At 46.2% G+C, this 14,448-nt stretch overlaps 1 protein-coding gene across 33 annotated transcripts in view; it reads left to right on the plus strand.

Annotated features, from left to right (window-relative positions):
• MEGF11 (multiple EGF like domains 11) overlaps nt 1-14,448 on the plus strand; it is a 289,113-nt gene that overhangs the window by 197,781 nt on the left and 76,884 nt on the right. For all 33 annotated transcript variants that reach the window (XR_008311408.1, XR_008311409.1, XM_053272175.1 and 30 more), the window contains 2 exons: nt 2,965-3,101; nt 8,836-9,048. Coding sequence is in view for 31 of the 33 variants with exons in the window: in XM_053272175.1 (XP_053128150.1) it covers nt 2,965-3,101; nt 8,836-9,048 (350 nt within the window). In the remaining 2 variants the exon portion in view is untranslated. The remainder of the gene's footprint in view (nt 1-2,964; nt 3,102-8,835; nt 9,049-14,448) is intronic.

Below are 14,448 nucleotides of genomic sequence, written 5' to 3' on the forward strand. Positions count from 1 at the left end.
GAACCTTTGGCAATTCCCTCTGGACTGGATGGGGGGCTGTAAATGAGTCTGCCTGCACTGATACTTTTGGGGAAGAGCAGAAGTGAGGCATTCCAAGGGCCCAGGAGACGACTTGAAAACCATCCTGTTGGCTGTTGGGTTCCCTGGAGGCAAACCTGCAGTAACAATGCCTGCTTTTGAACTCCACTAACTTAAAAAAACAACAACCCAAAAAACAGAAAAGCAGGCCAAGAGCGTGGGGGAAAAAGTGGAAGGTATTAGTTAAAGCACTCCACTTCTAAATGTTGGGATTTTAAGTATAAAGATCCTCTCTGGGGCTTTCATGAAAGAGGAGGAAGGTTCGGTACAGCTACAGAGCTTGTGAAACTTTCTTCTTCTTCTTTTGCTGGGGGTTTTAACTCTTGGCATCTGGAGTGGTTGGACTGCAGCAAGTAGGGAATAAGCGAGTGAGGGGAATACAATGCTGTGTGATCCTGTGCTCTGTGGAATATGGGTCTCTGGCTGCAGATAATATTACTTGCACCTCTGTGTACATTGAGAGGGGAAAGGGGTGTGTGGGGGAGATGCACACGTATGCGTATATATGTATAAATATTAATATTCCTGAGAGACATGCATAATTTGGGGTTTATTAATATACATCAACTCAGTTTGATTGCATCAGGGACCAGACACTGCTGTTCTCCAGGGACTCTTCTCACTGCTCTCCTGGGGTGCATCTGATGAAATCTGATCTGCCGAGAGATTTGCTCCCTGAGGAACCAGGCTCTTCATTGAGCTAGCAGGTTGAAAAGGCAACTCGGCACCCGCTCCCTCTCTTCCCTTTCGCTCCCCACCCCCCCACCCCCACTTCAATCTCCTTGAAGTGAAGGGAGCATAGCTCTCCTTTTCAGACAGCGTGTCTACAGAGAAGGGAGAATCTCGCAAGCAAGCCACTTTACACTCCTAATAACTGTAATTATCTGTTGCCATGGCATAGGGAACTCTGGCAGAAGTGAAGCTCTGAGTTGAGGCAGATCCCAGCGAGACTGGAGGCAGCGTGTGGTGCAGAGGGCTTTTCTCCCTGGAACGGTTAGGGGGCCTTTCCCAGGTCAAGCTGCTTGGGGATCCCTTTGGGCCCCACAGAGCTTCCTTGTCAATCTCATCACGATGAAGCTGTTTTCAAATGGAGCTAGGGTTTCATCCCAAGCACAAGACTAGTCCACTGGCGGATGTTCACACCCTTTGCATTTAGTCTCAAGTAACCCAGAAGGAGGCCATGGTCAACCCCTCCGGTATTCTACCAAAGAAAACCACTGGGCTCTGTGGGCGCCAGGAGTCGAAATCGACTTGATGGCACACTTAACTTTTTACTAACCCAGAATAATTACCATCTCTTCATTCTACGTTGTGCACTAGAAAGGTGGTTGGTTAGTGTGAAGCTGTAACTAACCCAAGTTAGGCACAATTGCATACTCAAGATCACTTCTGATTGTCCCAAGGCCTTAATCCCTGCTGCATATTTCTTAAAGCTTTGAGACAGCAAAATTTTCTTTAATTCTCCTCATTGTACCCCTTTGGGTGCTATTAAATTAAGCAAGCCAAAAGAGGCTGGTGGGAGTGTATGTGTGCGTCTTTGCTCAGCAGTGATTAATAAAATTGGAAAGGGCATTGAAAATGCACAAACTTGGGAGTCCTGGAGTCTTTGGAAAGTTGCTGATGGAATGAACTGTGTTGATGAGATGCATAAAAACGGCTTTGCAGCTTTGCTCTGACATTTGATCCTCTGGAGATGGGCATTATGTATTCCCTTAACACACATTTGTACCTAAAGATTCACACCTCTCCTGAGGGATGCATCTTAGAGCATTGCTTTCTCATCACTTGCTGATAGAAATCCTGTCCTCTTTGAAACATGACGAGAAGATGCATTTATTATCAAGATAAATGGATACCTTGCCCTCCGAGAGAGAGAGAGAGAGAGAGAGAGAAATGCATAGTATCACTTCCAACTCCAGTCTAGAGATGCAAACTGTAACAGCAGAATCTGGATGCTCTTGAACGGAAGCCAAGCCTTCCTTTCACAGCTAGGGAACCACCAATCACACGGTTTACGAAAGGCTTTCAGCGTCCTCTTGGATGATTAGTGTGAGCTGTCCTCTCTTCTTTTTGGGGTGGTTGATACTGCCAAGTCATCCTAGTCAGTGAGTGGAGGACCTGTTGGAGAAAGAGAGAAGATGAAGCCATTCACATTTTTGTTTGAGATGTCTTCTTTATCATTTGGCCTGAGAGCCATGCAGTATGTCCTGCCTGCTGAAATTTTTCAGGATGCTCCTCTGGGGGCAGGGAGAGAAAGGGAAACACATTGGACTTCCCCATCTTCATTACACTGAATGGAGGCAATGTCTGGCTAGGTTGCAAAGCACAAAAGATCTTACACCATGGCACAGGGGCATAGCTATAATTGAACGAAAGGGTTCGAAGAACACAGGCCCCCAGCTCCTGAGGGCCCTCCAGCTCCACCCCTCCCTATTTTCTTCATTATCTCCCTCACTCTGGGGGGCCGCCAGAGAGAGGGATGAACACGGGCCCCCTCTCCCCTAGCTACGCCCCTGCCATGGCATTTTTGACAGCTTTATGGCAGTGGATAGTTTTGAGTGAAGTGAAGGTCACTTTGCAAGATCAGCTTTCACTGAAGTTGTTGTGTCGGGCTTAATCCGAGCCTGGGCTTAGCTCCAGAACCCGTGTTTTCGATCTCAGAGCTTTAATAACTGGGAAGAATAAAGAGTTCATTTTGACCAGGTATTAAATGCCTTTGACTTCTGAGCCCTATTTAAATGTTATGGTGTACAGGTGTACAGATGTCTGTACATTCATATGTGTTTTGGTCTGAATGATTGTATCTGCATGTTCTTTAATGGTCTCTAGATGCCATGTGTGCCAGGTGACTCTGAACTGACGGTTTCCTCTCTGTCCCTCCCACAGGGCTTCGTGTGTGCCCAGCCATGCCCGTCTGGGACATATGGGGTTAACTGCAGCCAAGATTGCCCATGTCATAATGGAGGGCAGTGTGATCATGTGACAGGGGCGTGCCTGTGTACAGCCGGTTATATGGGAGACAGGTTGGTATGGCAGCCATGAATGGAAACCTTTGGTGCGTTTGTCCTATACGTGAGGGAAGTCGGCAGAAGGCAGATTGGGACCCACTGTCAGAACTCTGGATGCTCTGCAGCAGACCCCCAATTCTTAAACGATAGCAAGAGAAAGAAAACACTTGTGGAATATAGGCACATGCATGCTAATTCCATAGTGTGTGGAGTAGTTCTAAGGGAGGAATGACCTCAAGGAAGAAGTAGGCATATATATGGCTCACGGTTGTGTCATGTGATTGTTACCGGAGCAAGGCTCTGCATAGAAAGGATGGCATTATTCACAGCAGAGTGGAGGAGAATTCTGGGATATTTTCCCATGACTTCATCAGATGTGGTCCTCCATGTGGGACCATGTGAACAACAATCGAACCATGGAAGTAAAGTCTCTCTCTAGGTTTGCCTGAACGCACGTTAATCCAGATTGCCAGACTTGGCATTTCCTGCTTATTCCGTCTGAGCAGATGGTGATGGTGGAACTGCTCCAGATCTCTCAGTGCCTTTCTTGGAAGGAGGGAAAACAGGTCCCTATTTCCCTTGGTTGTTTTGGTTGCTATGTTAGGATCCTTCCTCAGCTTGAAAGATTGTTTTGGAAGAAGGGTAACCACCATTTTCAGGTATTATTCAGATGTACCCATAGATTGGTGAAAGGTTGATGTCAGCCCAACCTATCAGTTGGGTCTGTCGAGCACTTCCATCACCACATTATCTCCTCTTTTCTTGAGCATGGTGAGAGAAATGTTGAGACAGAGCATCGACTCTTGAGGAGGTTAAGTGGCGTAAATGTGCTTCTTTTGCATGCCTTGGAATCACAGAATGCTCCCATTAAATTCATTGTCACAAATATCTAAATTAAATTGCACCCATTACACTTTATAAAGCATTAAAAACACTACCTGAAACAAATAATAAAGATAGGGAAGCATTGCCAATAAAATTATTAGAAGTGATAATGTTTCCCATGAAAAGTAGGCTGAAGTTCAGCAGCTGCAACAGAGCAGAACAGTATGCAGGAGAGAAAGCCTGTCTGTCTGACTGTCTGTCTGACTTCCAGTTTGGACAATCAGCATTGAAAGCAGCAGGGCAAGGGCTCTGTGGGGCAGTGGCTACTAGAAGAAAAAGAAAAGGGGAACCATAAAACACATAACAATTTTTAGAAGCTACGTGCGGCCACAGAACAACGTGCAAACAGGGTGGTGAAAAAGGAAGGTGCATTCTGTCACAGGCCTATAATTTAATTATATGGCCTTACACAACTATATATGTTAAATTTCTGATGCCATGGGGCAATTAGGTGACTTAAATCAGGGGTACAGATTCCCTCTTAGCCTTTGAGGAGTTCCCCCTCGTTTTACTGCATCCCCCCGCCACACTTAATGATTCGCATCTGCAATTTTTCTCCCGTAGACAAATGTCTTTCCTCTCCCCCTGAAAAATGTAAGTGAGGAGTTACTCGCTTTCCCCCTGTCTGTGCCAAAGAGTCTTTATTGTCAAATAAAATTACAGACACTTTTCAAAGGGGAAAAGTGCATCCTAGTCACACAGCCTTCCCATTCCCCACTAAAAACCAGATTTTCTGCAAATAGCCATGGTGTAAGAAGGATTATTTTGAAATCCATTTTGGCTAGAAGTGATTGACCTCCTGCACAGAATTCAAGAGATGCTTGCAACATTTTCCTGCTAGGATTCGGGACAGGGCTGAACCATGCAATCCTTCACCTACATTCTGAACTGGTAGAGTCCCAAAAGGGCTTCACCATCTGATTTTTCTGTGGATTGGCTATCAAATGTGCATGATGAGGTTACGTTCCCCATGTGGGGGGCCACATCAACTCAAGTTTCACAGGAGGAGGCAGCGCTTTGAATGAGCCTTGTGTGGAACCGAGCACACAAGAGAACGTCCTTCCCCCACCCCCAGAATTTGTGTTTCATTTAATTTGAACTATGAAACCAACAGCCTCTCTCATCATATCTCCTGGGTTTGATGTGCTGAAAGAAGAGTCCTTTCACCATTTCCCACCTCAAACAAAATAACATTTCTGGTGACCTTTAAATAATTCAAGAAAACATTCCTATGAATGGGTGGGCTTTTGTTAAAAACAACAACAGCAGCAGCCCTTTAAAAATTATTTCTGGGTACCTCTGTTTAATCCTCTCAGAAAGCAATCTGTATTAGCCTTCAGCATGCCATCCTGTAGAGGAGATAATAAAACATTGAATTTTGAGATAAATGTTGGTGGAAAATAGCTTAGTCATAAAAATCTATGGGAGTTGAATGGCCACTTTTTCCTCTGACTTCTGGTTAGTGGAATGCAGCTATGCATTTTGAATAAGTTGACAAATGCCAAGCGGATCTTGCCAGATAATTTTTGTCGTGCTCCAAAATTACCTGAACTGAACATCCAACACAGATATTTGCACTGCATGCCCTTTTAAATGGAAACAGCAGCTTTGGTGCAAATGCAAGGTAGGAAATAAGTTTCCCAATCTTGCAGCTGTCAAGAAACAGTATTTTAGCTGTCCCTCCCCCACCCCCATATCTCTGCTGAACCACAAGATTAGAATCTTTATACATTGAATACAGTCACATCCATTTGTCAACAATTACAAGAAGCGAGAGTATTTCCTCCGCTGTTTTGTTGCCCGTATTTTCATAATAATACTTATGAAAACATGATTACCCAAGAGGTTGAATGTCCACAATTCTTTGGGTGCTGTTTCAATTCTTTTCCATTGGACAAACACACATTACCAAGAGAAAGGCTTGGCAACATATTTTGACTGTTCTTACAGTGTCGGAGAGGAAATAAATATTGTTATTGTTATACGTATGTAATTTGTTAAACAGGGTATCGTAATGTTTAATATTTTGTGAAATTGTGTCCATTAATTCTACCGCTGACATTTGTATTAACCCAATCCCAAATAATTACAGTGCTTATTAAAGTCCAATGGTGGTTGTTATAATGCGGCTCTCCCCTGATAAGAAGGAAGCCATGTAAAATTGAACAAGGAACAAGACGAGGGTGCAGCCATTCGCTGAGTAATTTAATTGAGCAATGCATCTGGCTGTTAATGGCGTTACAGGCCCATTAGATTGATACCTTGCGAAGTCAGGACGTTTCCTTGAGCAAGTTAATTCCTGTGGAGATGATCCTTGCCTTCTGAAGGAGCTGTTATTGGCTTTTCATTGCATCAAATTCATTTGCAGAGGTTGCTTGATCTCCAGATAAATAGGTTGGTTAAATTGTTGGGGGTGGGTGGGAGAAGGGAGAAGGTGGCTAATTATGTAAATGGATGAGGTCATCGGTGTTACATTTCCAGATGCTCTTTCCCTCTGCTCCATCATGCTTCATCTCCTATAAATATAGGATGATATACTGGGATATTGACTACCAATTCATCTTGTTGAGCATTGTACTTTCCTGCTTAAATAGGCAGGCTACAGTTGGGAAGCTAACTCAAAACCTTCTCGCATCTTGGCACATTCTGCTTTGCCAAACTGTGTCACATTTTCAGGCCTGCCAGAAAGAACTGCCAGCTCCTCAGGAGGCTTCTGTGCTTTCAGGAGCTGCATGGCCGGGGAAAAGGTCCTCTGCTAGTCATTATTGCCACAAGCAATAATGACCAACTGGTCTGAAGAAAGGGGTCTCTCCAAGCTGATCGACCCCTCCTGGGACTGTGTCACTAGACTGAAGGCCATATGCCTGACATATGTGTTAATCCTCTTCCATAAATAATTTTATTTTATGGGACAAATAAAAGGAAGGTTAAAAGAAGAAATGTAGAAAGCTAGCACATCAGGGAGACTATAATCTTTCCTCCTGACCAACCAGTTTTTCATAGACAGGACACTTTCATAGTCAGGTTCAGAAAGGCTGTACGACATGCTCTTCCAGAAAATGTAGAACATTTTTTAGTTGTGTTGGACCTAAAAATTAAGGGCTATGGGTAACCAAATTGGATTTCCAATTTAGAGGGCAGAGAGAAATGGATATGTCTCCGCTGCTGCTGCTAGTAAATGCTTAGGAATCACTATCAAAATGAGTTTTGAAGTCGGCATACATAGCAATGGGCCACACTATAGGTAGTTTACTACAATTGGTTTGTTTCTGGTAACAAAATCATATTAAACTCAATTGGCCACTGCAATAGCACTTTCATATCAACCAATTTCATTGCCTCCCTCCCCCCACACCCCGCAGGCAAGCAATACATACTTAAATCCTTTCTCCCTGATCATCATATTTTTTAGCTCTCTCCAGTGCCATCTGCGAAATGACCCACAAAAAAGGCATTTAAGAATATCTTCTCTGTGCGGTGGTTACAGTAAACATTTTAATCAATGGAGGGATTAAATGAATGCTGATTGGGCAATTTCCGGTTTCTGCTACCCATGCGATAAGGCTTTATTAATAATACGGCATCGTGGTCCTTCTTGGCAGATCATTGCAAGAGGAGCTTTTTGGCCCTTGCAGGATCTGGAAAGTTTCAAAAAACAGAGGAGTTTTAGGCATGGATCCTCATGAGTCTTTGACTTTTCCAAGGAGAGGACATGGTAGTTGCAAAGCCTGGCTGTACTGATGTACCTACAAGGAGATTTTGCATTTTTGTTATTGCTGACATAATATTCAGGATCAGTGTTCCCGCTAACAGGGAGGGAATCCCAGTTGGTGTGGACTACAATTCCCAGAATCCCCAGCTGCAATGGCTTTTGCTTGGGGATTCTGGGAGTTATAGTCCACAACATCTGGGAATCCCTCCCTGTTAGAGGGAACACGGTTCAGGATTATTCCAAGAAGGATGTGGTTAAAAGCTATCTGATGGTCTTGCAACAGTTAATAATGCTACAGCCAAAATCTTCCAAATTTAGAGATTTCGGAGTTAGCAGCACCAGAATCTAGGCTAGAAAACTGCCCCTATAAAACTATCATTCTCCAGCCAGGAAGGCAGAACCCAGAAGGGGTAGCCTGCTCTCAGATGTATTCAAGAGCTCAGTCTACCTCTGACTGTTGTTGGAGCAACTTGTTGCCTGGAGCTGTCCATGGTGCTGCAATTTGCCGCTCCATACCAAATTCTGTGCATTCATGTTCACCGTCCACTTGTCATGCCCATGAGATGGGACATGGCCGTTGGATTTATACTGCTTCAGGGTACATGTGTGAGAATTGTGTTTTTAAATGTTCTTCTATATTAAAAACAAACCACACCACAGCCCTTTAAGTGGGAAACTAGCAGAGTAGGGAGAGAGCTGGGCTAGAATCTTTCTCCCTGATGGGCTAGTTTTTTCCTTGGAGGAAATTCTCACATATGGTACATTCAAAAATGATATCTCCCACCTGCTGCCTGAAGCAGTTTATTCCACTACTTCTTTCTGTTTAGGTGGTTTAGACAAAGCCCTCAAGGTTAGCTCGGTAGATAAACAGAACTTCCATATCCAGTGGCAGTATACCTTTGAGTACCACATGCTGCAAACAAACAGGGGAAGTTCACACCTTCATGCGTTGCTTGAGAGTTTCCGGATATAATTGAGTGGCTGCTATTGGAAAGAGGATGGTGGATTCGATGAACTTTTGGTCTGGTCCAGGAAGGCCTTTTCTCGTGTCCTGGTACTGAATATATGGAGAAATTATCTATTAGGCTCAGGGCTAGCGATCCTCTCACATATCTTCCCTAGTTATAGCCTCCTCTCGCTGCTTCTTTGCAGGTGTCAAGAGGAGTGTCCCATTGGGACGTTCGGCTTCCAGTGTGTGCAGAAGTGTGATTGTGAGAACAGGGCCAAGTGCTACCACATCAACGGTGCCTGCCTGTGTGACCCGGGCTTTAAAGGGATTCATTGCCAGGAACGGATGTGTCCCGAGGGATTTTATGGGACAAAATGCAACAAGAGATGTCCTTGCCATGCACCAAACACTGTCAGGTAAGTGCATTGTGCATCCTGCTCACTGGGGGAGTGATGGGTGCATAGTTCAGACAGCTTTTCTTGTGCAGGGGAGAAGGATGAGGTAGAAGAGAGATAACAAAATATAGGACTCTTCCAAGTTGGGAGATTCGGAAGCCCACATCAGAATTCCCACCCACCTGCACCATAAGGAGACTGCCAATCGTGGGGTTGTTGCTGGGCAGAGGTTCTTTAAATGCCACCCCAACTCTGGTGCCGGGAAAGCGGGGTGGCTGCGGAGATTCTTGGGAGTGTCCAGGGGGGCCCGGTGGGAAATGTAGCAAAGAAGGCAGGAAATGAGGGTGGAGTGGCTGGGAAGAAGCAGAGGGATGCCTGAGGGCCGTAGTTCCTCCTAGAGCTTCTCCCATAGGAGGGGAGGAACCATCCTCTGAGCAGATCACAGCCCCTTTAGACATTGTGGACTACAACTCCCAGAATCCCCAAGCAAAAGCCATTGCAGCTGGGGATTCTAGGAATTGTCGTCCACACCAACTGGGATTCCCTGTTAGCGGGAACACTGGTCCTGAATATTATGTCAGCAATAACAAAGATATTGGAGGTGACTTGCCTCATGGAAGGGCTGCCCCTAAGCTTGTTCAGAAAGACGCCAGAGCCTTCTCCTCCTTGCTGTTGGCTATCTTGTATCAGATCCTGACTTTCCCTTCCACAGTCCCTTGCCATCTCACCTTTGTCCAGCTCCACCTAAAACAAGATCCTTCTAATTTATAAGATCTTTTTCTGGCATCCCACTGAATACACTGCAAATTGACATTGTATTCCAGCTGGGAGACAAATGGGAGGATGTAGAGGTGCGAGCTACTGAATGGAAGGGATTCTGTTCAGGCTCCTTGATTCCTCATTTCAGCCCATTTCTCTAATGGATAAGTATGCAGAACTGATGGTGGGACTGAATACTTCCATGAGGAGGAGCGGGGGGGGCGGGGTAATTGATGCCTTGGTAAAAATGCCCTTGATACAGTCATTCCTCAAATGTAAAACAAGGCTGGTGAGGACCTGACTGCCTTGCTGATGGCAGCTAATCATCTGCTCACAGACGGCTAAAATGGAACGCCTCCAGCGATGTATGTGAGCTGCATGACTCAGTTCTTGCATTTGTGCACAGTCACGGCACTTGGAAGGAAGTTTGCCGTGGTGACTGTCGGACCAGGCTTTCACTCCCATGTTGGGGACTGCTGCTCCTTGGGGCAGTAGTCTTCGCTGTTTTTCAAGCAGGTCAACTTTGCAAAAAATGGGAAGAAATTCCTTCAGTTGGAGAGTCGTTTCCACCGCACAGACCCCTATGCAGTGCTGTGTTTTGCCGTTTAAGAGAAACGGAGCCCTCTTGAGCCTACTGCCATCTGGAAACCTGTACACCGAGATCTGGGAGGTGTGGTCCTTCCCAGTGCTTCCCCCCCATAGAGTTCTATGGGGAAACGGACAGGCCCAGTGGCTGCTCCCGCCCTGCCCGCCCCTGCTGCCACCACGGGGGTTGGGGAGGCCTTCTTGCCATGCACATGGCGGCTAGAATTATTGAAGTTTTCGGCACCGTGGTAAACTTTTTTTAAAAACTCACAGTGGGAGTGGGGGCACAGGGGCAGGGTGGGGGGCAGGACTCTGAAGCCCTTCAGGTCCAGGCACCAAAATTACCTAGGTGCGCCCCTATTGCCAAAGGCCTGTGAACTGGAAGTCAGGAACTCTCTGACAGAAATCTCTCCTCGGCCATAAACGTGCGTGGTGGTTTTGTACTGCCCAGTCCATGGTGCTTTTCAGAGAATAAGAGGACCCTCGCCCTTTGTGAAGCACCCTAGCAAGAGTAGGCATCTGGTGGGCTACTGTGGGAAACAGAATGCTGGACTAGATGGGCCTCTGGCCTGATCCAGCAGGGCTGTTCTGAGGACCCCAAGGGCTGGGCAGTCTATATATCCACACAAGGGAGACAACAGAGGAAAGGGAGGAAATGGATGCAGGGGAAGAAGATGCATTTACTTCAGTGACAAGGACTTTGGCTTGGTTGCAGTAGGGATCGGGAACTAGGGTGTTGGACCAAAGGCTTCATGGAAAAAGTTGGGTCTTGGGGGGGATTTAAAGGATGTAAGACAGGCAGTATTGCAGAGGTATTCTGGGAGGCAGTTGCAGGCATGAGGGGCAGTGAGGGGAAAATTCCATTCTCTGACCCTCAGCCCCAGTCCAGAGCGAATTCTGATCTACCTTATCTACAAATGCTACTATTAATATTTAGTGCTGTGCCCCTCTGTGCGGTATCCATCCCTTCGTCTGTGGTACCTTTCTGCCATTTAAGGCCACAGTCTCATCTAGACACAGCCTAAGCTAGGTTGCCCAGAGTGGACGGAGGGTGACCTTTTCGAGTCAAGAGTTTAAATGTACTTGGAGAAGTCTGTCTCCTGCTGGCATTTACTCTCCCAGCCGGATGCTCTCGTTTTGTGCTGTTGATCCAGCCAGGTTGCTATTCACCAGTGGTTTTCTTTTGCCGTCCTGTCTCTCTGTTGTCTTGCCTTAAAGGATTCTCATCTCCAGATGGTATCTGTTCCTCTTAATAAATGAGTCTAGTCTTTCCGTTGATAAAATCTGTCATTCCGCTCAGTCTTATCTTGGTCACTGTGGAACAAAAGAGATAGCGGCAGGCGTAGATCCGTAGATGTTCTTTTCATTCATCCCATTGATATTTCAGCTCTTGACTTTCCAAGGAACTCTACAGAAGCTTGTCAAAGTTCCAAGTCAAGGGGACACCTAAGCTGAGAGACAACTGACCTTCTCCAAAGGCACCATCTTGACTAGGAATTTGTGCTCCGGCTAAATCCAGGAAGCCGTGGAAGCACTTGTAGCCCGTCTGTTTTCTCAAGGCATGCCAAAGGCAGTTTCTTCAAGTTCAGTCACATGTCTTGAGAGGAGAGCTGGTCTTGTGTTAGCAAGCATGACTTGTCCCCTTAGCTAAGCAGGGTCCACCCTGGATGCATATGAACGGGAGACTAGAAGTGTGAGCACTGTGAAATATTCCCCTCAGGGGATGGAGTCGCTCTGGGAAGAGCAGAAGGTTCCCAGTTCCCTCCCTAGCAGCATCTCCAAGATAGAGCTGAGAGAGATTCCTGCCTGCAGCCTTGGAGAAGCTGCTGCCAGTCTGTGAAGACAGTACTGAGCGAGAGGGACCTATGGTCTGACTCAGTAGATGGCAGCTTCCTGCGTTCCTATGTTGTTCCTATGTCAGTGTGTCCAAGAAAGTGAATCCAGCCTGGCTCTGATCAACACCAATGGCTCTGATCTCATATTGATAGAGGATGCATTGCTGGTGTTAGAATCCAGATGAGTCATTGGTGCAAAGCAGGCAGGCATTGAGTAACTGACGCACAGAATAATGGACCCAGTTGTTTTGTGTACAGAGGAGAGGAAGAAATAGATTAAGGAGATGGGCGATAAAGCAGGAGCTGTTGCTCAGTGGTAGATGACTTGCTTTGCAGACAGCAGGTCAGAATTCAGCTAGATGGACCCAAGGGTCTGACTCAGTAGAGAGCAGCTTCCTATATTCTTGGGGACGAGGCCGTAGCTCAGTGGCAGAGCATCTGTGGGCGTGCAGAAGGTCTCAGGTTCAGTCCCTGACCGCATCTCCAGGTAGGGCCGGGAGAGACTCCTGCCTGCAACCTTGGAGAGTTGCTGCCAGTCAGCATGGGCAGGACTAAGTAAAATGGACCAAGGGCCTGATTCCATATAAGGCAGCTTCCTATGTTCATACTATGTTGAGGACATGCCCTCAACTCCGGCTTGTGGCTCCCAGTGGCATCTGGTGGGCCACTGTGTGAACCAGCATGATGGACTAGATGGGCTTCCTTGGGCCCGATCCAGCAGGGCTGTTCTTATGTTCTTATAGAATGTTATCTGGAGCAAAAAGGTAGAGTGGAGCTGGTATGGAGTAGACTGTCTGACTAGGATTGGTGGGATCTGGCTACAGGTGTCCACTCATTGCTGAAGTGCACCTCAGGCAACTGCACACTCTCAACATAACCAACCTCCAGAGGTGGTTGTGAGGATAAAAGTGAGGTGGTGGAGAACCTGGTATACTACCCTGAGGACCTTGAAGAAGGCTGGGATAAAAATGCCACACGGTTGGAATGGAAGGGGTACCAACCAAGACCCTCTCCCAACCTGCCCATAAATGTATGATATTCTTTCCAATTCTGTCTTCCTTGGAAATTCCCTCTCATGGAGTCTTTATTTTGAGTGGGAGAGGGGCTTAAGTTTCTCACCCATCCCTCTACCCCTTCCCATGAATAACGTTTCTATATTTCATGAAGGAGTTAAAAAAAAAATGAAACAAAACCGTTTCCCTTTTTTTGATAAAAGACGACTCCTTGCAGTAGAAAGCTTACCAGGTGTAGTGCTTTTCAATTGAATTGTAACTGACCAATTCAGATTGCTGGGAACATATATTACTTCTGAAAGATTTAATTTAGCTGTCTGATGCAATGCTGGTTGAAAAAGTACAGTTTTATGCGCACTAGGAGGAAAAGGCGCAAAATGGGGGGAACTAAACTCTTCCTCTGCTATTTTAGTTTTCTGTTCCCATTATGTGAAGATTAATAGACACCCAGGGAGGGGGGAGGGGGCGGGGGGGGGCTCCAGCGTTTTATTACTTCTCATCTGAATGTTAAGAGGTGCGAACCAGGCGGCGTGGAATTCCGAGGAGTGCTTTGTCAAGCGGAAACATGGTGATTTTTTTTATTAAGCTGATGAATTGTTTTAATTAGTTACTAGAGTATTATGAAGAAGCATATGACAGCCACAAAACGTGGTAATTTTTAGTCACAACATTATGGGCTCATCTCTTCTGCTGACAGCAAAACAAAGCAAAAGCAAAACAAAAAAAACCCTAACCCTCATCCAAAAAAAGTGTGTTCATGATAAAGCTGCATGGGAGCTCGGCTTTCCGTTGATGGAATCTGTTCAGTTGCTTGCGCTGGGCTTGGAAGAGGTTGTGTGGTTGTGTGTGTGTGTGGGGGGGGGGGTCTTTGCAGAGAGTGGGGAGTCATGGGCAGTGTTCCCTGTAAAAGGGCTTCCCAGATGTTGGCTACAATTTCCAGGATCTCCAGCTGCATTGGTCTTTGGGTGGGGATTATGGGAGTTGTAGTCAACCACATCTGGGAATCCCTGTTACAGGGGATATTGTTCAAGTGATTGCACCTCTAGGCTTGCTGGATTACCATTGCCCCCTTTTCCCCCTTACCATCTATCGCTCCACCCCTGGCTTCTTTGGCCGCCTTCCCTTCCCCTGTACTGTCTCTCTTTCCCTACACCTCAGCCTTCCAATCCACCTGGCATACTGGCCTCTTGCCCTCCTCTTTCCGCCAAAAGCACAAAGGCTGCCTCACC

This window comes from Hemicordylus capensis, chromosome 10, assembly GCF_027244095.1.
Source record: "Hemicordylus capensis ecotype Gifberg chromosome 10, rHemCap1.1.pri, whole genome shotgun sequence".
NCBI classification, from domain to species: domain Eukaryota; kingdom Metazoa; phylum Chordata; class Lepidosauria; order Squamata; family Cordylidae; genus Hemicordylus; species Hemicordylus capensis.